The sequence below is a fragment of the Mobula birostris genome, chromosome 17 (assembly GCF_030028105.1).
Source record: "Mobula birostris isolate sMobBir1 chromosome 17, sMobBir1.hap1, whole genome shotgun sequence".
Lineage (NCBI taxonomy): Eukaryota > Metazoa > Chordata > Chondrichthyes > Myliobatiformes > Myliobatidae > Mobula > Mobula birostris.
Window position 1 is genome coordinate 6023218 of NC_092386.1, and position 22407 is coordinate 6045624.

Below are 22407 nucleotides of genomic sequence, written 5' to 3' on the forward strand. Positions count from 1 at the left end.
AGCCAAATTAAATCCACTGTGAATCAATTGTAAAACAATAAAACATGAAAACTTCCAAGGGGGGGTGAATACTTTTTATAGGCACTGTAAACGCATGGCTGAGAAGCTGGTGCAGGGGGCAGGGTTTCAGTATCTTGGATCACAGGGATCTCTTCTGGGGGAGGTATGACCTGTACAAAAGTGAGGGGTTGTACCTAACCCCGAGGAGGAACAATATTTTTGCGGGCAAGTTTGTTAGAGCTGTTGGAGAGGGTTTAAACTAATTTGACAGGGGGATGGGAACTGGAATGAAGGGACTCAGGATAGGATGGATGGTTAAAAAGCAAAGATAGCTTGCAGTCAGACTGTCAAGAAGGACAGGCAGATAATCGGACAAAATTGCAGGCAGCAGGATGAGCATCAGTGCATAAGGGATGAAGAATCAGTGCATAGGGATGCAGAATCAAAAGGGCTGCACATAGAGTACTCAAAGTGTTATATCTCAATGCATGGAGTGTAAGAAATATGGTGGATGGTTTTATTGCACTTTTACAGACTGTCGAGTATGATGTGGCCATCACTGAATCGTGGTTGAAGGATGTTTGGAATTTGGAGCTGAATGTCCAAGGTTATACATTGTATTGGAGGGAGAGGAAGGTAGGCAGAGGGGGTGGCATGGCTCTGCTGGTAAAGAATGGCATCAAATCAGTAGAAAGATGTGACATAGAATTGGAAGATGTTGAATTCTTGTGGGTTGAGTTAAGAAACTATAAGGGTAAAAGGACCCTGATGGCAGTTTTATACAGGCCTCCAAACAGTAGATGGGATGGGGAGCAGAAAAGATATGCCAAAGGGGCTATGTTATGATAGTCATGAACGATATTAACATGCAAGTAGATGGGTAAAATCAGGTTGCTAAGAGATCTTAAGAGGGTGAACTTGTTGAATGCCTACAAGGTGGCTTTCTAGAGCAGCTTGTCACTGAGCCCGCTAGGGGATCTGCTATACTAGGTTGGGTGTTGGGTAATGAACTGGAGTTGATTAAGTAGCTTAAGGTAAAGGAACCCTTAGAAGGCATTGATCACAATATGATTGAGTTCAACTTGAAATTTGATAAAGAGGAAGTAAAGTGTGACATAGCAGTACTTTAGTGGAGTAAAGGAAATTATTGTGGCATGAGAGAGGAGTTGGCCAGAGTAAATTGGAAGGAGATACTGGCAGGGATGACAGCAGAACAGCAATGACTTGAGTTTCTGGGAAAAATGACGAACGTGCAGGATAGGTGTATTCCAAAAACCAAGAAATACTTGAATGGCAAAATAGTACAACCATTGCTGACAAGGGAAGTCAAAGCTAATGTAAGAACACGAGAGAGGGCATACAACAAAGCAAAAATTAGCAGGAAGATAGAGGATTGGGACACTTTTAAAAACCTCCAGAAAGCAACTAAAAGGATCATTCAGAGGAAAAAGATAAAACATGAAAGCAAGCTAGCAAACAATATCGACGTGGACAGAAAAAGATTTATCAAGTATGTAAAAATAAAAGAGGGATGAGAGTGGATATAGGGTTGCTAGAAAATGAGGCCAGAGAAATAATAATGGGGACAAGAAGATGGCAGATGAACTAAATAAGTATTCTGCATCAGACACTAGCAGTGTGCCAGATGTTGAAGAATGTGAGAGAACAGTGTGTAGTTACAATTACAAGGGAAAAGGTGCTTAAAAAGCAGAAAGACCTAAAGGTACATTGTTTCCTGTAATGAATTTTCAGGAATCATTAGACTCTGGCATTGGTCTGGAGGACTGGAAATGTCAAAATGTCACTCCACTCTTTAAGAAAGGAGGGAGACCTTAAGACCATAAGATTATAATTCATAGGAGCAGAATTAGCCATTGAGCCCATCGAGTCTTCTCCACCATTCTATCATGGCTGATCCCAGATCCCACTCAACCACATACACTTCCCTTCTCGCCATATCCTTTGATGTCCTGACTGATCAGGAAACTATCAACCTCCGCCTTAAAATACCCATGGACCTGGCCTCCACCATAATCTGTGTCAAAGCATTTCACAGATACACTACTCTCTGGCTAAAAAAATTACTTCTTACCTCTGTTCTAAAAGGTCACCCCTCAGCTTTGAGGCTGTGCCCTCTAGTTCTGGATACCCCTACCTGAGGAAATATCCTCTCAACATCCACCCTATTTTGTCCATAAAACATTCAGTAGGTTTCAGTGAGATTCCTCTGCATTTTTCTAAATTCCTGCGAGTACAGGCCCAAAGCTGCCAAACGCTCCTCATACGTTAACCCCTCCATTCCCAGAATCATCCTCGTGAACCTCCTCTGGACTCTGTCCGATGACAACACATCCTTTCTGAGATATGGGGCCCCAAGACTGTTGACAATACTCCAAGTGCAGCCTGCCTAGCGTCTTATAGAGGCTCAGCATTGTCTCCTTACTTTTATATTCTATTCCCCTTGAAATAAACGCCAACATTGCAGTTGTCGTCTTTACCACAGACTCAGACTGTAAATTAATCTTCTGGGAGTCTTGCACAAGGACTCCTAAGTCCCTTGCACCTTTGTTGTTTGAACCTTCTACCCATTTAGATAACAGTCCACACTATTGTTCCTTTTACCAAAATGAATTATCATACGTTTCCCTACACTGTATTCCATCTGCCACATTTTTGCTCAGTCTTCCATTTTGTCTAAGTCCTGCTGCAATCACATTGTTTCCTCAGCACTACCTACCCCTCCAATATGATCTTCGTATCATACACAAACTTTGCCAGAAAGCCATCAATTCTATTAACCAAAACACTGACAAACAATGTGAAAAGCAGCAGTCCCAATACTAACCCCTGAGGAACACCACTAGTCACTGGCAGCCAACCTGAAAAGGCCCCCTTTATTCCCACTCACTACCTCCTGGATGTCAGCTATTCCTCTATCCATACCAGTTTCTTTCCTGTAACACCATAGGATTTTGTCTTGTTAAGCAGCCTCATGTGTGGCACCTTCTCAAATGCCTTCAGAAAATCCAAGTAAATGACATCCACTACCTCTCCTTTGCCCACCCTGATTGTTACTTCCTCGAAGAGCCCTAACAGATTGGTCAGGCAAATTTCCCTTTACAGAAACCATGCTGATTTTGATTTCTTTTATTGATCAGCCAAATGGCCTAATTCTTCTGCTATGTCTTATGGTCGATGTAAATTGTCCTGTGGTTTGGCGAGGGTTAAATTGGAGGATGCTGGGCAGTGTGGCTCGAAGGGCCAGAACGACTCGGTCTGCGCTTTATCTCAATAAAATAAATAAAAATATAAGTTAATTTTATGCATATATATGGCCGTACTCAGTTAGTTGTGCATTGTGTTTTATAGGATTGCTTTTATACTTATTTTTATTGTGTTTCATTTTATGCTGTATCAGAACCGGAACATCACCATGGACGGTAACCAAGCCTGGATGCGAAAAGAGGAGGGTTGGGCATAGGGCTAGCAACCCCATCCTGTAATAACCCAGAGCTACAGAAACGCCAGCAGAGGCTCCAAAGACCTCATTTCTGCGAGAGGAAGGGTCTTCGCCTGGAAGATATATGAAGTCGTGTGATGAAAGCAGAAGGTACAGGGATAATGCCCCAGTGAGGGTGATGGGCACAAGAAGAAGGAGGAGCTCAGGTCCAGAGTAACAATCATTTCATTCTCTATTATATTCATGAACTGAATCTTGAATCTTGAATTGAGCTAATGCAATATGCAGGCACGTCCTCTCAAATTATTGAGGGTCTCGAATCATTGTTGGTAGAATCTCAGGTGGCGATGAGAGGGCATACAGGAGTGAGATATACCAGCTAGTGGAGTGGTGCTGCAGCAACAACCTGGCACTCAACGTCAGTAAGACGAAAGAGCTGATTGTGGACTTCAGGAAGGGTAAGACGAAGGAACACGTACCAATCCTCATAGAAGAATTAGAAGTGGAGAGAGTGAGCAGCTTCAAATTCCTGGGTGTCAAGATCTCTGAGGATCTAACCTGGTCCCAAGATATTGATGTAGTTATAAAGAAGGCAAGACAGTGGCTATACTTTATTAGGAGTTTGAACAGATTTGGCATGTCAACAAATGCACTCAAAAACTTCTACAGCTGTACCATGGAGAGCATTCTGACAGGCTGCATCACTGTCTGGTATGGAGGGGCTACTGCACAGGACTGAACGAAGCTGCAGAAGGTTGTAAATCTAGTCAGCTCCATCTTGGGTAGTAGACTACAAAGTACCCAGGACAGCTTCAGGGAGTGGTGTCTCAGAAAGGCAATGTCCATTAGTAAGGACCTCCAGCACCCAGGGCATGCCCTTTTCTCACTGTTACCATCAGGTAGGAGATACAGAAGCCTGAAGGCACACACTCAGTGATTCAGGAGCAGCTTCTTCCCCTCTGCCATCCGATTCCAAAATGGACATTGAATCTTTGGATACTACTTCAATTTTTTGTTAATATACAGTATTTCTGTTTTTGCACGTTTTTTAATCTATTCAATATATGTAACTGATTTACTTGTTTATCTATTATTATTTTTTCTCTGTTATATTACATATTGCATTGAACTGCTGCTGCTAAGTTAACAAGTTTCACATCATATGCCAGTGATAATAAACCTGATTCTGAATTTCAAAGTATGAGGTAATTTGTAATCTTGCACTTATATTGTGAAGTCACTAATGGTTTTTTTTTAAATGTGCAGTTTCTTAATAAATTAAAACAGTTTAAAATGAAAGGCAAGGGGTCTGTTGTCAGCATAAATCAAGTCCAACTTCGAGGTCGGCTAGCTCCATGGCTGCAGTGCTGAACTGGCTCTGTGGCTATGGACTCTTGCACACGTGCGCGCGCACACACACACACACACACACACAGGAATTCAGTATCTATTGGCAAATAAATAGTCCGATGATGAGTGGGCCCATTAAAGAATTCAATGGGTGCTTCCACATTAATATTAAGGGCACTTTGCATGATTTTTTTTACAGAATCCTATTTGAAAAAATCACACGCATGATTGTACATGCCTTTTCTTTAAATAATCACGTGCAATAATGGAGAAATCCAGATGATTTCTCAAAGAATCCAATTTAGTTTAAACTGGTGTCTAAGCATTGACCATGTCTAATAGGGAATGTAAATACTATTCTCTCGCCTTGTTAGGGGGTGTTGGAGCTTTTGAAGTGCATAATGGTGGATAAAGCCCCAGCACCTGACCAAATGTATCCTGGAATGCTTTGGGCGCAAAGGAGGAGAATGCTGGGGCCTTGGGAGAGATTTTTGTATCTACGTTAGCTCTGGCTGACATTATATTTTAATTATATTTTACAGTCCAGAAATTAGACATCTTGGATAGCCATAAGCTGTTTGTCAAAGCATCGCATGAAGCTTGAGAATTATGATCAGAGTATCACTGATTTACCATGTCACCGGGGCATTGAAAATACTTCACTCCAGTGCACACAGGCATTTTACGACTGAAAAATATATTGGATAATTGTATATCTCAAAAGCAAGAGTGAATCAAATAATTTTGATGATGGTTGAGGGAAGACTGTTTAAGTTTCTGGGCAACACAGCAGCGTAGTGGTTAGCATAATCACTTCACAGTACCAGTGATCATCGATCAGGGTTCAATTCCCACTGCTACTTGTAAGCAGTTTGTACGTTCTCCCCATGACCATGTGGGTTTCCTCCGGGTGCTCCAGTTTCCTCCCACATTCCAAAGACGTACCATTAGAGTTAGGGTTAGTAAGTTGTTGGCATGCTATATTGATGCTACAATTATGGCGACAATTGCAGGCTGCCCCCAGCACAACCCTTGCTCATTTGATGCAAACAATGCATCGCACTGTATTTTTGATGTTTCGATTTACATGGGACAAATAAAAGCTAATATAAGGCATGACACGAGGAAATCTGCAGATGCTGGAATTTTAAGCAACACACATAAAAGTTGCTGGTGAACGCAGCAGGCCAGGCAGCATCTCTAGGAAGAGGTACAGTCGACATTTCGGGCCGAGACCCTTCGTCAGGACTAACTGAAAGAAGAGACAGTAAGAGATTTGAAAGTGGAAGGGGGAGGGGGAGATCCGAATCCTGCCTCCTCCTATCATTTCAGATCTCCCCATAGGCACTAGTCTTTCCAACATTGAGGACACTTTCAAAAGACAGTGCTTCACAAATGCAGCATCCATCATTACGGACCCCCATCACCCAGGACATGCCCTCTTCTCACTGCTACCATCAAGTAAGGGGTACAGGAGTCTGAAGACACACATATATTTTAAGAACAGCTTCCTCCCCTCCGCCATCAGATTATTGAATGGACAACAAACCTGTGAGCACTACCTTTACTCCCTGTATACCCATGACTGTATCACCACCCACAGCTCCAATCTGCTAATTAAATTTGTTGACAACACTACGTTGATTGGCCTTATCTCAAACAATAATGAGGTGGCCTACAGGGAAGAAGCCATCACTCTGACACAGTGGTGTCAAGAAAACAACCTCTCCCTCAATGTCGCAAAAACAAAGGAACTGGTTGTGGAACAGGAGGAATGGGGACGGGCTAACCCCTACTGACATCAATGGATCCAGGGTTGACAGGCTAAACAGCTTTAAGTTCCTCAGCAGCCACATCAGCGAGGACCTCACATGGTCTGTTCACACAAGATGTGTGGTGACAAAGGCACAACAGCAACTCTCTCATCTCAGACGGTTGAGGAAGTTTGGTATGGGCCCCCAAATTCTAAGAACTTTCTACAGGGGCACAATTGAGAGCATCCTGACTGGCTGCATCACTGCCTGGTATGGGAACTGTACTTCCCTTAATCACAGGACTCTGCTGAGAGTGTTGCGGACAGCCCAGTGCAACTGTAGTTGTGAACTTCTCATGATTCAGGACATTTACAAGGACAGGTGTGTAAAAAGGGCCTGTAGGATCATTGGGGACCCAAGCCATCCCAACCACAATCTATTCCAGCTGCTACCACCTGGGAAGTGGTACTACTACGTAAAAGCCAGGTCCAACAGGCTCCGGGACAGCTTCTTCCACCAAGCCATCAGACTGATGAACTCGCGCTGATTTGCGTGTACTCTATTTTACATTGACTGTTCTATTTATTATAAATTATTATAAATTACTATGATTGCACATTGCACATTTAGATGGAGGCATAATGCAAAGATTTTTACTCCTCATGTATGTTAAGGATGTAAGAAATAAAGTCAATTCAATTCAGTACATTTTTAATCTCTTTTTGTACTAATTTAATTTAATTATATATATTCTTATTGTAATTTGTAGATTTTTATTATGTATTGTACTGAACTGCCTTTGCAAAACAACAAATTTCACGATATATGCCAGTAATAGTAAACCTTTCTGAATCTGAATCGCTTATTTCTCTTCATTTAATCTCTTCTATCCTTATGGTGTGACAGAAATTGAGATTGTTGAATTCTCTTTTAACACAGCAGAGACAATTCAGCCAAGCTAACTGAACATTTCAGATCCATATCTGCCCTGTGTTGTGCGTGACTCTGGGTTTTACACCTTGGCCCTGGAGTTATGTCCTTTCATTTGGCTGTATTCATGGGTATTCACGTATGGTTGAATTAAACCTGAACTTGCATATCACCACATTTTGCCAAATCTCTAACTGCTTCAAAGAGGCGCCTCTGAAAGTGCACATGGGAAATATGAGAAGGATATTCAAATTACTTCTACTGATTGTGAAAGAATGCAAATGCTTGTTTGGGAGGGATAACAAAATTCCTTCCACTGTTTTGTTCAGAAAATTAAATAAGTGGTCTGATAAGGTTGCAAGTAAGAGAAAACAAATAATCTTAATGCAAAGTATTCACTAATGAATTTTGGTTTCTCATGGAATCACCATTTAAGTTGGTCATTGAAAAAAGCTGAGTGTATGAAACAAAGTAGATGCACCAAAAAATGATTTCAATGCTATATCTTCATCACAAGGTGAAAAAAAAATGCAGACTGTACAATTAGGGAACACCAATGGCTTTGACTGGAAAATCCTACAAAGAGCATTGGATTCAGCCCAATACATCATAGGTAAAGCCTTCCCAACAAAGGAGCCCATCCACATGAAATGCTGTCGTAGGAAAGCTGCATTCATCATCAGAGATCCTCACTAATCAGGCCATGCTTTCTTCTCACAAACAAGAGAAAATTTGCAGACACTGGAATTCCAAGCAACACACACAAAATGCTGGAGGAACTCAGCAGGCCAGGCAGCGTCTATGGAAAAGAGTAAACAGTTGACGTTTCAGGCTGAGACCCTTCATCAGGACTAGAGGAAAAAAGATGATGAGTCAGAGTTAGAAGGTGGGGGGAGGAGAGAAAGAAACACAAATTGATAGGTGAAACCGGGGAGGGGGTGGGGTGAGGTAAAGAGTTGTTTGGTGAGAGAGCGATACAGGGCTGGAGAAAGGAGAATCTGATAGAAAAGGACAGAAGTCCATGGAAGAAAGAAAATGGGGAGGAACAACTGAGGAAGGTGATGGGCAGGTAAGGTGTTAAGGTGAGTGGGGGAAAGGGAATGGGGAATTATGAAAGGGGGGGCATTACCAGAAGTTAGGGAAGTCAATGTTCCTGCCATCAGGTTGGAGGCTACCCAGACGGAATATAAGGTGCTGCTCCTCCAACCCAAGTGTGGCCTCACTGAGACAGTAGAGGAGGCCATAGACCGTCATGTTGGAATGGGAATGTATATTAAAATGGGTGGCCACTGGGAGAACCCACTTTTTCTGGTGGATGGAGCATGGGGGTTCAGTGAAGTGGTCTCACAACCTAGGGTCTCACCGATATACAGGAGGCCACACCAGGAGCATCAAATACAGTAGATGACCCCATCAGACTCACAGGTGAAGTGTCGCCTCACCTGGAAGGACTGTTTGGGGGCCTGAACGGAAGTGAGGGAGGAGGTGTAGGGACGGTTGTAGCACTTGTTCCGCTTGCAAGGCTAAGTGCCAGGAGGGAGATCAGTGGGGAGGGACAAATGGATAAGGGAGTTGCATAGGGAGCGATCCTTGCAGAAAGCAGAAAGCGAAGTGTGGGGGAGAGAAGATGTGTTTGGTGGTGGGATCCTGTTGGAGATGCTCCTCTCTTCTCACTGTTGACTTCAGTTAGAAGGTACAGGAACCTCAGGACTTGCACCACCAGATTCAGGAACCGTTACTACCTCTCAACCATCAGGTTCTTAAATAGAAGGGGATAACTTCACCTATTTGCCCCACCAATGAAATGTTCCCACAACAGTGTTCTCAGTTTAAAGACTCTTTATCGCATTATATCATTCTTGTTATTTATTGCTATTTATTTACATTTTCATTGCACAGTTTGTTGTCTTCTGCACTCTGGTTGATTTTCACTACCCACAGGAAGATGAATCTCAGGGTCACATATGGTGACGTCTATGTGCTTTGAAAATAAAATTTACTTTGAACTTTGGGGAGGACGTACAGGAGCCTGAGGATCCACAATCAACGTTCTCAGAACAGCTTCGTCCTTCTGCCATCAGATTTCTCAAAGGTCCTCAATCCCAACCTCATTATTCCTCTTTTGCAGCATTTGCTTATCTTCATTGGTATGTCACCAAAGATTCCACCAAATTTCAGCAGATGGTGGAGAGGCTTGCATCACCATCTGGTGTGGAGACTCCACTGCACAGGACCGGAAGAGGCTGCGGAGGGTTGTAGTCTCAGCCAGCTCCATCACAGGCGCAACACTCCCCTCCATCAAGGACATCTCCAAGAAGCTGTGCCTCAGGAAGGTGACATTCATCATTAAGGACCCTTACCATCTGGGACATGCCCTCTTCTCATTACTATCAACAATACACACACTCAGTATTTTAGAAATAACTTCTTCTTGTCCGCCATCAGATTTTTGAACCATCCGTGAACATGTGAATACTGTCTCTCTATTCCTCTTAGACCATAAGACACACAGGAGCAGAAGTCGGCCATTCGGTCCATCGAGTCCGCTCCGCCATTTTATCATGAGCTGATCCATTCTCCCATTTAGTCCCACTCCCCCGCCTTCTCACCATAACCTTTGATGCCCTGGCTACTCAGATATCTATCAATCATTGCCTTAAATACACCCAATGACTTGGCCTCCACCGCCGCCCGTGGCAACAAATTCCATAGATTCACCACCCTCTGACTAAAAAAACAGGAAATAAATTTCTTTGCATTTCTGTTCTGAATGGGCGCCCTTCAATCCTTAAGTCATGCCCTCTCGTACTAGACTCCCTCATCATGGGAACCAACTTTGCCACATCCACTCTGTCCATGCCTTTCAACATTTGAAATGTTTCTAAGAGGTCTCCCCTCATTCTTCTAGACTCCAAGGAATACAGTCCAAGAGCAATCAAACGTTCCTCATATGTTAACCCTCTCATTCCCAGAATCATTCTAGTGAATCTCCTCTGTACCCTCTCCAACGTCAGCACATCCTTTCTTAAATAAGGATGTCCTATTTATTTATTGTAACGCATAGTGATTATTATTTCTTGCACTGTATTGCTGCCACAAAACAACAAATTTCATGACGTATGTCAATGGTAATAAACCTGATTTTGATTCTGTAATTGCTGAGACATCAGAGGCAGATACTCAGTTCCACAGGTCAGGTGTGAGAAGTAGCTAGGACTGACTGAGGCGGCAGTCTGTAGACGGCCCTGAAACCATCGTAACTTCCATAAAGTTGTCAAGGTCACTGATTAAAGCTGTCAGGATTTCCAAAGTTAACTGGATATTAACTTTCAATCATTGTTCAGATTCTAATAAAATTAATCACGGTGAATCAATGCACAGGTTTCACCTATAAATAGTTCGTGACTAATCCCAGTTTTCTAGTTGCTGTCTGAACTCTTGGATCGAGGAGAATATACTTCGATGACATCATATATGCTGCAATAAAATAGTTAGCAGACTTTTGACGAAAACAATACTTCTCCACTGTGAAGTAGAGAGCAAATGCTTCATAAGACCATAAGACATAGGAGTGGAATTAGGCCATTCATCCCTTCGAGTCTGCTCCTCATTTCAACGTGACTGATTTATTCTCCTTCTCAACCCCATTCTCCTGCCTCCTCTCCTTAATCTTTGATGCCCTGGCTAATCAAGAACATATCAACCTCCACTCAAAGATTTGACTCCACATCCCTCTGTGGCAATGAATTCAATAGTTTAACCATCTTCTGGCTAAAGTATTTCCCTCTGTTCTAAAGGGATGTCCTTGTATTCTGAAGCTGTGCCCTCTGGTCCTGGAGACCACCCCCCCCCCCCAACCCACTATTGGAAACATCCTTTCTGTGTCCATTCTATCTAGGCTTTTCAATATTTGATAGGTTTCAATGATATCCCCCCTTACTCTGAGATAGATATTCCTTTCAATTCTTGTTTAATACCAAGCACCAGAACTGTCATATGCAAAAAGATGTGCGTGTATGTTTGAAGTGTTTGCATCTGAGACAGCGGGGGAGGGTGTGCAGGAAGAGGCTAAATTGATGTCGGATTGACGCAGTTTTTCATGCTAAAGTACAAACAGGAAGTGGTTAATTCTTCACCACTCGCATAAATAGCAACTTGGCCTAATTCTACTGTTGACAAAAACTGTCCGCACCCTGTTCGACTACGGGAAATCACAATCAGGCCTAAACAAAACTGTGTACTGTACTGAACACCAGAATGCAGTTCATGTTTCAGATTCTGTTGTATTGCTGTCATTCTTTAAACGTGAAAAACAATTATAAAGAACCACCATAATATTCCTTATTTTTGTTTGATTCACGCATTCATGTGAAGGTAAATGAAAATTTGGTTTATGTGCTTCCTAATCAAAAATAGAGAACATAGAACATTACAGCACAAATACATACAAAGCACTGAAGAGTGACATAACAGAAAATAGAACACTACAGCCCTTCAGCCCACAATGTTGTGCCAACTTTTTAACCTACTCTAAGATCAGTCAACTTCCCAGTTCTTTACTTCGCCCCTCCGCCTCCTGGTTTCACCAATCACCTTGTGTTTCTCTCTCCCCTCCCCTCACCTTTTAACTCTACCCCTCAGCTTTTCTCTTCAGTCCTGCCAAAGCGTCTCGGCCCAAAACATCGACTGTACTCTTTTCTATAGATGCTGCCTGGCCTGCTGAGTTCCTCCAGCATTTTGTGCGTGTGGCTTCGGATTTCCAGCGTCTGCAGATTTTGTCTTGTCTAAGATCAATCTAACCCTTTCCTCTCACCTCACCCTCCATTTTTCATTCATCCATGTGCTTATCTAAGAGACTCTTAACTGTCCCTAAAGTATCTGCCTCCACCATCGTCCCTGGCAGTGCATTCATCATACTCATCACCCTCAGTGTAAAAAATCTACCTCTGAATTCTCCTCATGCTTTCCTCCATTCACCTTAAAGTTATGTTAAATTAGCACATATCCCACATTAGCCATTGCTGCCCTGAGAAAAAGGTGCTAGCCACCCTCTCTAGCTATGCCTCGTATCATCTTACACACTCTTATCTTCCTTTGCTCGAAAAAGAGAAGGCCTTTCTTCCTGAGATATTATCTCTAATCCAGGCAGCATCCTGGTAAATCCACTCTACGTCCTCTGTAAAGCTTCCACACCTCTCCTGGAGTGAGGTGACCAGGGCTGAATATAATACTCTAAGTCTCCGGAAATGACATGGGTTTGCAATCTTTCAGATGTCATTTATGGACACTTGCCATACTTACACATCACCATGTACCGAGCCATAAACTTCTTGCATGGTCCAGTTGTAACCCCCTCGCAATATAATTACAAGCAAGGCCACGGCAAAGGCAGGTAAACCCCAACTCAGGGTGAAGAAGAGCAGGTATCGTCGATCCGTGTGTTCATCGTTCATCACAAGCACCTGCCAGAAATTGACGGACTAAAGGTAAGAAAAAGAATAATTTGTTAGTTAAAGTTTATTGTCACCTGACTGTACAACCAACAAAACAATGTTCCTCTGGACAATGACGCACCCACAAAACATTTATCTCACACAGCACAGAAACCAAAATATTACTATAAGTAAGTTAATAAAATATAACTCAAATGCATCTCATGCACAGCATAGGTAAACAGTAAACATACAACAGTACAGTAAACAATAAACAGCTTGGTCTCCTAGTGGATACCTCAGTGGTGGCAGGGTATTCATTAGTCTCACAGCTTGAGAGAAGGAACTGTTACCCAGTCTGGTAGTCTAGTTCTGACGCTTCTGTACCACCTTCCTGATGGTACTAGGTCAAAGAGATTGTGGGATAGTTGGAAGGGATCCTCAACAATGCTTTGGGCCATTTGATTGCAATGCTCCCAGTAAATGTAAATGGGGAAGGAGATCCCAGTAATCCTCTCGGTGGTTTTTACTGTCTTCTGCAGGGTCTTGCGGTTTGATGCCGTGCAGCTTCCATACCACACAATAATGCAGCCAGACAGGAAACTCTTGGTGGTGCTGCTGCAGAAAGGAGCTAGAAGGGGGCGCGGGGAACCTCGCACACCTCAATCTCCTCATAAAGTGTCGATGCTGCTGTGCTTTCCTGACTAGTGAGGAGATGTTGTGGGTTCAGGTTAGACCATCTGTTACGTGCACACCAAGGGACTTTGTGCTCTTCACTCTCCCCGCGGCAGAGCCATTGATGTGCAAAGGAGAGTGGGTGACCTGTGCCTTCCTGAAGTCCACATCACCTCTGTTGTCTTGTCCATGTTGAGACTCCGGTTGTGGCTCTCACGCCATTTGACAAACCCCTCTGTCTCCTCTCTGTACGCTGACTCATTATCGTTGCTGATGAGGCCAACCACTGTAGTATCGTCAGTGAATTGATGATGCAGTTTGAGCTAAATCTAGCAGAGCAGACATGAGTCAGCAGTGGACTGAGCACACAGCCCTGGGGGGGGGAGGGGCAGCAATGCACAGCAAGATGGAGCTGGAGATGCTGCCGCTGCCGCTGCCAACTCAGACTGACTGGGTCTTCGCATCAAGAAGTCCAAATTCCAGTTACAGAGAGGGATATTGAATCCCAACGAGATAGCATTACCACCAGCTTCTGAGGGATGATTGTGTTAAATGTTGAGTTGAAGGCGATGAGCAATGTCCTGGAGTACGAGGCATCATTTTGTAGGTGGGACAGGATGGAGCAGAGGGCTCGGGTTATGACATCATCAGTGGACCAGGTGAACTGGAAAGGGTCTAATGTAGCTGGAAGGTGGGATTTTGCATGATCCATTCAGCCACTGTAATCATTTAGGCCAACTGCCATCGCTCTCTTGGGCACTGGAATAATGGTGGCTGCTTTGCAGCCTGCACAGAGAGTGGACTGTTTCAAAGAGATATTAAAGATATCCGTTAGCTGGGTCACGCAATCTGTCAACACCTGACAGGCTGCCTCTGGCACATCTGGGACTGAATCAGTCATTGACACAAATGGCAGATGTCATTGTATGCTTTACTGTAGATGTGATAAATAAATCTCAATCTGAATGGGAACTGAGGTGACACTAATTGCAAACGTCATGGCCCATGTTATTGTACCAATTCTTTAACGTACTCCAAGTTCAATCTAGCACAGGAGTTTGCTGCCTGGCGTCCACGGTCCCCTTGCTTAATGGCAGTGGTTCATGGCATAAAATCAGCTGGGAACCCCTGATCCAAAGCTTCTTTCCCACAGAATTCTCCATTTTCTTTTCATCCATGTGCCTATGTCTCTTCAATGACACTAATGTATTTGACTGTACCTTACGCTGGCAGTGTGTTGCATGCACCCACCTCTGACGTCCCACCCCTCTCTGACGTCCCGCCTGCCTCTGACATCCCGCCCACCTCTAACATTCCACCCACCTCTGACAACCCGCCCACCTCTAACTTCCCACCCACCCACCTCTGACATCCTGCCCGCCTGACAACCCACCCCTCTGACGTCCCACCCCTCTCTGACGTCCCGTCTGCCTCTGACATCCCACCCACCTCTGACGACCCACCCACCTCTAACATCCCGCCCATCTCTAACTTCCCACCCACCCATCTCTGACATCCTGCCCGCCTCTGACAACCCACCCCTCTCTGACAATCCACCCACCTCTGACGTCCCACCTCTCTCTGACATCCCACCCACCTCTGACAACCTACCCCTCTCTGACAATCCACCCCCTCTGACATCCTACCCCTCTCTGACGTCCCACCCACCTCTGACATCCCGCCCATCTCCGCCCTCCCACCCACCTCTGACATCCCACCCAGCTCTGACATCCCACCAAGCTCTCTGACATCCCACCCACCCATCTCTGACATCCCGCCCACCTCTGACGTCCCACCCACCCATCTCTGGCATCCCGCCCACCTCTGACATCCCACCCACCTCTCTGATGTCCCACCCACCTGTGACATCACACCCGCCTCTCCAACATCCCACCCACCTCTCTGACATCCCACCTGCTGCTCTTACATCCCACCCACCTCTCTGATGTCCCACCCAACCTCTAACATCCCACTTATACTTTCTTCCGAATACCTTAAAATAGTGCTGATTGAAATTGTAGCATTATCAAGTTATTAGTGTTGCTGTCTTTGCTTTTAGGAGAAAAGCATCAGTCCGGAAATAGTCCCTTTAATTAAATTTGCTTTTCACACATCAAGAATTTGCTGCTGTCATAGGAGAGCAACATCCATCATGAGCACCCACCATCCGGCCACGCTCCCTTCTTGCTGCTGCAAACGGGAAGGAGGTACAGGAGCCTCAGGATTCGTACCACCAGGTTCAGGAACACTTACTACCCCTCAGCCCACAGGCTCTTGAACAAAAGCAAATAACTTCACTCACCCTAACAATTAACTGTTCTCAGCACCTATGGAATTAGTTTCTAGGGGTCTTCATCTCATGCCTTGATTTATTTATTCATACATATGTGTGTGTGTGTGTTATTTATTTATGTCTTTATCTATTTATATATGCATATCTATATATGCATCTATACATATATTTTTCTTTGTATATAATTTATATATAATTTATTTATTTATCCTTTCTTTTATTTGCACACTTTATCTTTTGCACATTGTCTCTCTGTCCATCCTGTTGGGTGCAGTCTTTCATTGATTCTATTGTGTTTTGTGCATTTACTGTGAATGCCTACAAGAAAATAAATCTTTGGGTTGTATATGGTGACGTATCTGAACTTTGACAATGCATTTACTTTGAACTTTGAGTACTTCAGGGATGTGCTCTCCCTGTGTCGTTAGTTTTACACATTTTAATAACTGAGAACCTTGCCTACTTCCTAAAGACCCGTGCAGGTTTCTCTGACATTGGGACCAGACTACTCACTGACCTGAATGAGCATCCAGCTGAACTGACAGAGATAGAGGTAATGTATCACCAATCCAAGCGCAGAGCAGCTCTCCTCTGTGAGTTCTCGACCAAGGTACGCAGACATCAGAAACGAGATCTGAAATAGGAAGGGATATTTTTAAATAGTATCATCACCAATAAACCCACAACACCTGCAAATATGTTAAATTTCCTCCACACTTGTGGCAGGAGGAACTCTGTCAAAGTGCAATGAGCCAGTGTGAATATCAGCTGCTTTCTGAGACTGAAACAAGTAGAGTTTCTACAAAATAATCTTGTTCCAACTTCAGTAACTTGTTCCAATGTCGTGCAAGGTTGTATAGAATAATAGATAACTAAATCAATTGGGGCGCCAGAGCTCAGTTCCATGTCTTCTATTTGGAATGTGTGATTTTCTTCTGGTTTCCTCCTACAGACCAAAGATGCAGCAGTTGGTAGGTTAATTGGTCATTGTAAATTGTCCTGTGATTAGGCTGGGGTTAAATTGGGGGTTCCTGGTGGTGCGGCTCAAAGGGCTTTTTCCACGCTGTATCTCTAAATAAATAAATAAACAAACCTCGACCTAAATGAAAATAGTGCAAAAAAGGTATAGTGAGGTATAACACAAACTCATGATGCACCCGGAAGAAATGGCAAGGTGTTGATTATAAACATATGAGATTCTCCAGATGCTGGAGAACACACTCACGAAATGCTGGAGGAACTCAGCAGGTCAGACAGCATCTTTTTATAGGCATCCGTTAGTCTCCTGAGACCATGGATTTGCGCCTTGGAAGGTTTCCAGGATGCAAGGTTGTATGGAAGACCGGCAGTTGCCCACGCTGCAAGTCTGCCCTCTCCACGCCACCGATGTTGTCCAAGGGAAGGGTGCTAGGGCCGATACAGCTTGGCACCGGTGTCGTCGCAGAGCAATGTGTGGTTAAGTGCCTTGCTCAAGGACACACCACGCTGCCTCAGCTGAGGCTCAAACTAGTGACCTTCAGATCACTAGACCGACGCCTTAACCACTTGGCCACGCGCCAACATCTACACAGAGGAATAAAGAGTCGGTGTTTTGGACTGAGATCTGTCATCAGTGTGGTATCCCTGACTACTGGCAAAGACCCCCCCCCCCCCGCCCCCCACCAGATACCTGCCACACTGAAACTCCAGTCTAGCATCATTTGGCAAATTCAGTCCCAGACTTTTCCAACTACCGGCAACATCCAGTCTTAGTACCCAACAGACATACGCTGCAGTCCCTCAGCACCCAGTGAAGAAGGGTCTTGTCCCAAACCGTCAACTGTTTATTCCTCCCCACAGATGCTGCCTGACCTGCTGAGTTCCTCCAGTATATTTTGTGTTGACCGGAATTCCATTTTCAATAAATTCAGTTTCTTAAAACTTTCTGTAACAGTTCAAATTAAATATATTACATAAAATCTGAAGAACAATTGAAATGATGTTCAACAGCAGCATAAAGTATAACATTACTAAACGGTCGCAGTTTAAAAAATAAATGAAGCATCTTCTCCTTTGATATTAACACACAAGCAACTTGAACTCAAATACAAATCTCACGCAAGAACACTCTACTCATTACATCTGTTAATTGTCATTCTGTTAGTATATAACATCTGCTTATTTATTGAGATACATTTATTGGGAGTTTGAGTCTTTTCCTCAGCTGCTTATCACCTACCCTGCTGCCCCTCCTCCTTCCCTTTCTCCTATGGTCCAATCTCCTCTCCTATCAGATACCTTCTGCTCCTGCCCTTTACCGTTCCCACCCACCTGGCTTCACCTATCACCTTCTAGCTTGTCCTTCTTTCCCTCCCCCCCAACCACCCCCCCCCCCCAGCTTCATGGTCTGACATCATCCCCCTTCCTTTGCAGTCCTGATGAAGGGTCTTGGCCTGAAACGTCAACTGCTTATTCAGTTCCATAAATGCTACCTGACCTGCTGAGTTAAGACCATAAGATATACGAGCAGAAGCAGGCCATTTGGCCTATCAAGTCTGCTCCACCATTCAATCATGGGCTGATCCAATTCTTCTAGTCATCCCCACTCCTCTGCTCTCTCCCCATACACTTTGATGCCCTGGCTAATCAAGAACTTGTCTATCTCTGCCTTAAATGTACCCAATGACTTGGCCTTCACAGCCGCTCGTAGCTACAAATTCCAGGATTTACCACCCTCTGACTAAAGTAATTTCTCTGCATCTCTGTTCTAAATGGACGTCTTTCAGTCCTGAAGTTGTGCTCTCTTGCCTTAGACTCCCCTACCACGGGAAATAACGTTGCCATATCTAATCTGTTCAGGCCTTTTAACATTCGGAATGTTTCTATGAGATTTCCCCCTCATAGAAAGGCCAAGAGCTGCCAGACATTCCTCATATGGTAACCCTTTCATTCCTGGAATCATTCTCGTGAATCTTCTCTGAATTCTCCCCAATGTCAGTATATCCTTTCTAAAATAAGGAGCCCAAAACTGCACACAATACTCCAAGTGTGGTCTCACGAGTGCCTTATAGAGCCTCAACATCACATCCCTGCTCTTACATTCTATACCTCTAGAATTGAATGCCAATATTGCATTCGCCTTCGTTACCACCGACTCAACCTGGAGGTTAACCTTTAGGGTATCCTGCACAAGGACTCCCAAGTCTCTTTGCATCTCTGCATTTTGAATTCTCTCCCCATCTAAATAATAGTCAGCCCGTTTATTTCTTCCACCAAAGTGCATGACCATACACCTTCCAACATTGTATTTCATTTGCCACTTCTTTGCCCATTCCCCTAAACTATCTAAGTCTCTCTGCAAGCTCTCTGTTTCCTCAACACTACCCACTCCTCCACCTATCTTTGTATCATCAGCAAATTTAACCACAAATCCATTAATCCCATCGCCCAAATCATTGACATACATCGTAAAAAGCAGCGGTCCCAACACTGACCCCTGTGGAACTCCACTGGTTACCAGCAGACAGCCAGATTCCCACTCTCTGCTTTTTGCTGATTAACCAATGCTCCACCCATGCTAGTAACTTCCCTGTAATTCCATGGGCTCTTATCTTGCTAAAGTAAGGAGATATTAGTTCCTCCAGCATTTTGTGTGTGTTACTCTGGATTTCCAGCATCTGCAAAATGTCTTGTGTTTAAATAAATGAGGCTTCTAACTCCCACACTTACAACTCTCAGCCAGCTCTACATTTGATCAGGCCCCAGTTCCGCTCTGATTGATCAGAATTCATGAATCAAAATTGAGGCAATTATCGTAAAAAAGCTGCCGTGTAAAAAGTTCTACAAAAATAACCTTTTAACTTTAGCAACACATAAATGCTGGAGGAACTCAGTAGGTTAGGCAGCATCTATGGAGAGTAATAAACAGTGAATGTTTTGGACTGGGACTCTTCATCTGGGCTGGTAAGGAAGGGGGAAGATGCCAGAATAAGAGGGTGGGGGGAGGGGAAGGAGGACAAGAAGGTGGAGGGAGGGGAAGGAGGACAAGCTAGAAGGTGATAGGTGAAGTCAGATGTGTGGGGGAGGGGTGTGAGAAGTTGCGAGGTGATAAGACAAAAAGGCAACGGGCTGAAGAAGGTATCTGAAAGGAGAGGAGGGTGGATCATGGGAGAAAGGGAAGGAAGAGGGGCAATGGGAGGGGGTGATGGCAAGTGAGGAGAAGAGGGAGAGGGAAGAAGGAAGCCAGAATGGGAAATGGAAAAAGAGAAGAGGGAAGGGGGAGAAATTACCAGATGTTAGAGAAATCGATGTTCATGCCATCATCTTAGAGGCTACCCAGAAAGAATGTGAGGTGTTGCTCCTCCACCCTAAGAGAGGCCCCATCACAGCAATAGAGGAGGCCATAGACCAACATGTCAGAACGAGATTGGGGATTGGAGTTAAAGCGGGAAGAGAGGCCTCATCACAGCAATAGAGGAGGCCATAGACCAACATGTCAGAACGGGATTGGGGATTGGAGTTAAAGCGGGTCACCGTAGTTCAATCTTTATACATGTACAGTATTTTCCTCTGCAAGGCATTTGAACTTAAAAGCAACTTTATCATACAACTGATATATCTGTGGCCGTTGATACATACATACTCAGCCGTGACTGCAGATATAGTGCTTATTATCTTGCTTTGTCGAAAATATTGTTATTGCTAAATTATGGATAAAACTAATCCCCTATTGAAACATAAACTGGGGGAAGGTAAATTACAACAGATTCAGGCAGGAGTTGGGGAATACAGATTGGAGCAGCTGCCTGGGGATAAATCGACGTCTGACATGCGGGAGTCTTTTCAAAGTCGGCTGGTTAGAATCGAACCAGCTTGTTTCTGTGAGAATCAGAGAGGACAGCGGGTCCGGGAACATTAATTGACAAGAGATGTACAGTTAGTCAATTAGAAAACAAAACCACATGTAAAGTTTAGGAAGCTGAAATCAAACAAATCCCGAAAGAAGCAAGTAAGAAAGAAACAATTAATTAGGCAGACTTAAAGATTCAAGAATCAAGATTATTTGATGTCATTTACTACACAAGTATAAAGGAGAACAAAATAATTGTTATTACAGATCTGATGTAGCACAAAAACAGTAAGATGAAGAATAAAATAACTTAAATAGCCACTATATATAAATACATATGGTTGGTTATGTACATTGATTAATTGTATGTCCATGAGGTGACACTAGGCACAGGTGTATCTCTACATAAGGATGACTCTGGGAAATGATACAGTGAATAATGATGATGACGATGAGTAAAGGAAATGTTCAAGGGGCTATTGATGTCCTTGGCAAGTAGAATCACAAAACATTTTAAACGTATAAAGATTAAAGGGAGATTAGCTTAGCTGTCACATGTATATAAAAATATATGGTGAAATTTACCATTTTGCATCAAATCAAGTTAGCGAGGGTTGTGCTAAGCAGCTCATGTGTCGTCTCGCTTCCACTACCAACGTAACATGCCCACAGCTCTCTAATCCTAAAACATACAATCTTTAGAATGTGGGAGGAAACCAGGGCACCTGGAGAAAACCCACGCGGTCACAGAGAGAATGTGCAAACTCTCTTACACACAGCGGTGGGGATCGAACCCTGATTTTGTACTAGCCACTGGAAAACAAATGCACTAACAGCTACACTAAAGTGCCACTTCAACATGTACTCAGTGTTCACTACTTTAGGTACCTCCTGCACCTAATAAAGAGACCCCTGAATGTCTGTTTATGGTCATCTGCTGCTGTGCCCTGTCCACTTCAAGGTTCAATGTGTTGTGTGCTCAGAGATGCTCTTCTGCACACCACTGTTGTAATGCATGTTTACTTGAGTTACTGTCACCTTCCTGTCAGATTGAACTAGCCTGGACATTTTCTTCTGATCTCTCTCATTTAACAAGGAATTTTTGCCCACAGAACTGCCACTCACGGGATGCCTTTTGTTTTTTCTGTAAACACAAGAAACTGTTATGCGTGAAAATGCCAGGAGATCAGCGGTTTCTAAGGTACTCAAACTGCCCTCTCTGGCGCCAACAATCATTGCACAGTCAAAGTCATTTAGATCACATTTCATCCCCATTCTGATGTTTAGTCTGAACAACAAATGAACCTCTTGACCACGTCTGCATGCTCTTATGCATTGAGTTGCTGTCACATGACTGGATGATTAGATATTTGCATTAATGAGCAGGTGCACCCTCACTAATAAAGTGGCCACTGAGTGTATATTAGTAAAAGGGTAGCTCGGAAAGAGGCAAGTCCACTCAAGGGCAAAAGAGGGAACTTAGAGAGAAGTGGACAAGGTTCTTAATGAATACTTTGAATGAGTATTCAGCAAGGAAGAGAACACGGATGATGGTGGGATTAAGAAGGGATATGTTGATATTCTAGGGACCTCTCATACACTAATAGATGAACTCTTGAATTCCCAAAGCCTTGCTGTGGACCCTGCACTTTATTTGTCTACCTGCATTGCACTTTCTCTGTTGC

General features: G+C 43.7%; 1 protein-coding gene across 1 annotated transcript in view; it reads right to left on the minus strand.

Annotated features, from left to right (window-relative positions):
- adgrv1 (adhesion G protein-coupled receptor V1) overlaps positions 1-22407 on the minus strand; it is a 525473-nt gene that overhangs the window by 97807 nt on the left and 405259 nt on the right. The window contains exons 83-84 of the mRNA XM_072281026.1: positions 16412-16528; positions 12796-12974 (exon numbers count right to left, since the gene is read on the minus strand). Of these exons, the coding sequence (XP_072137127.1) occupies positions 12796-12974; positions 16412-16528 (296 nt within the window). The remainder of the gene's footprint in view (positions 1-12795; positions 12975-16411; positions 16529-22407) is intronic.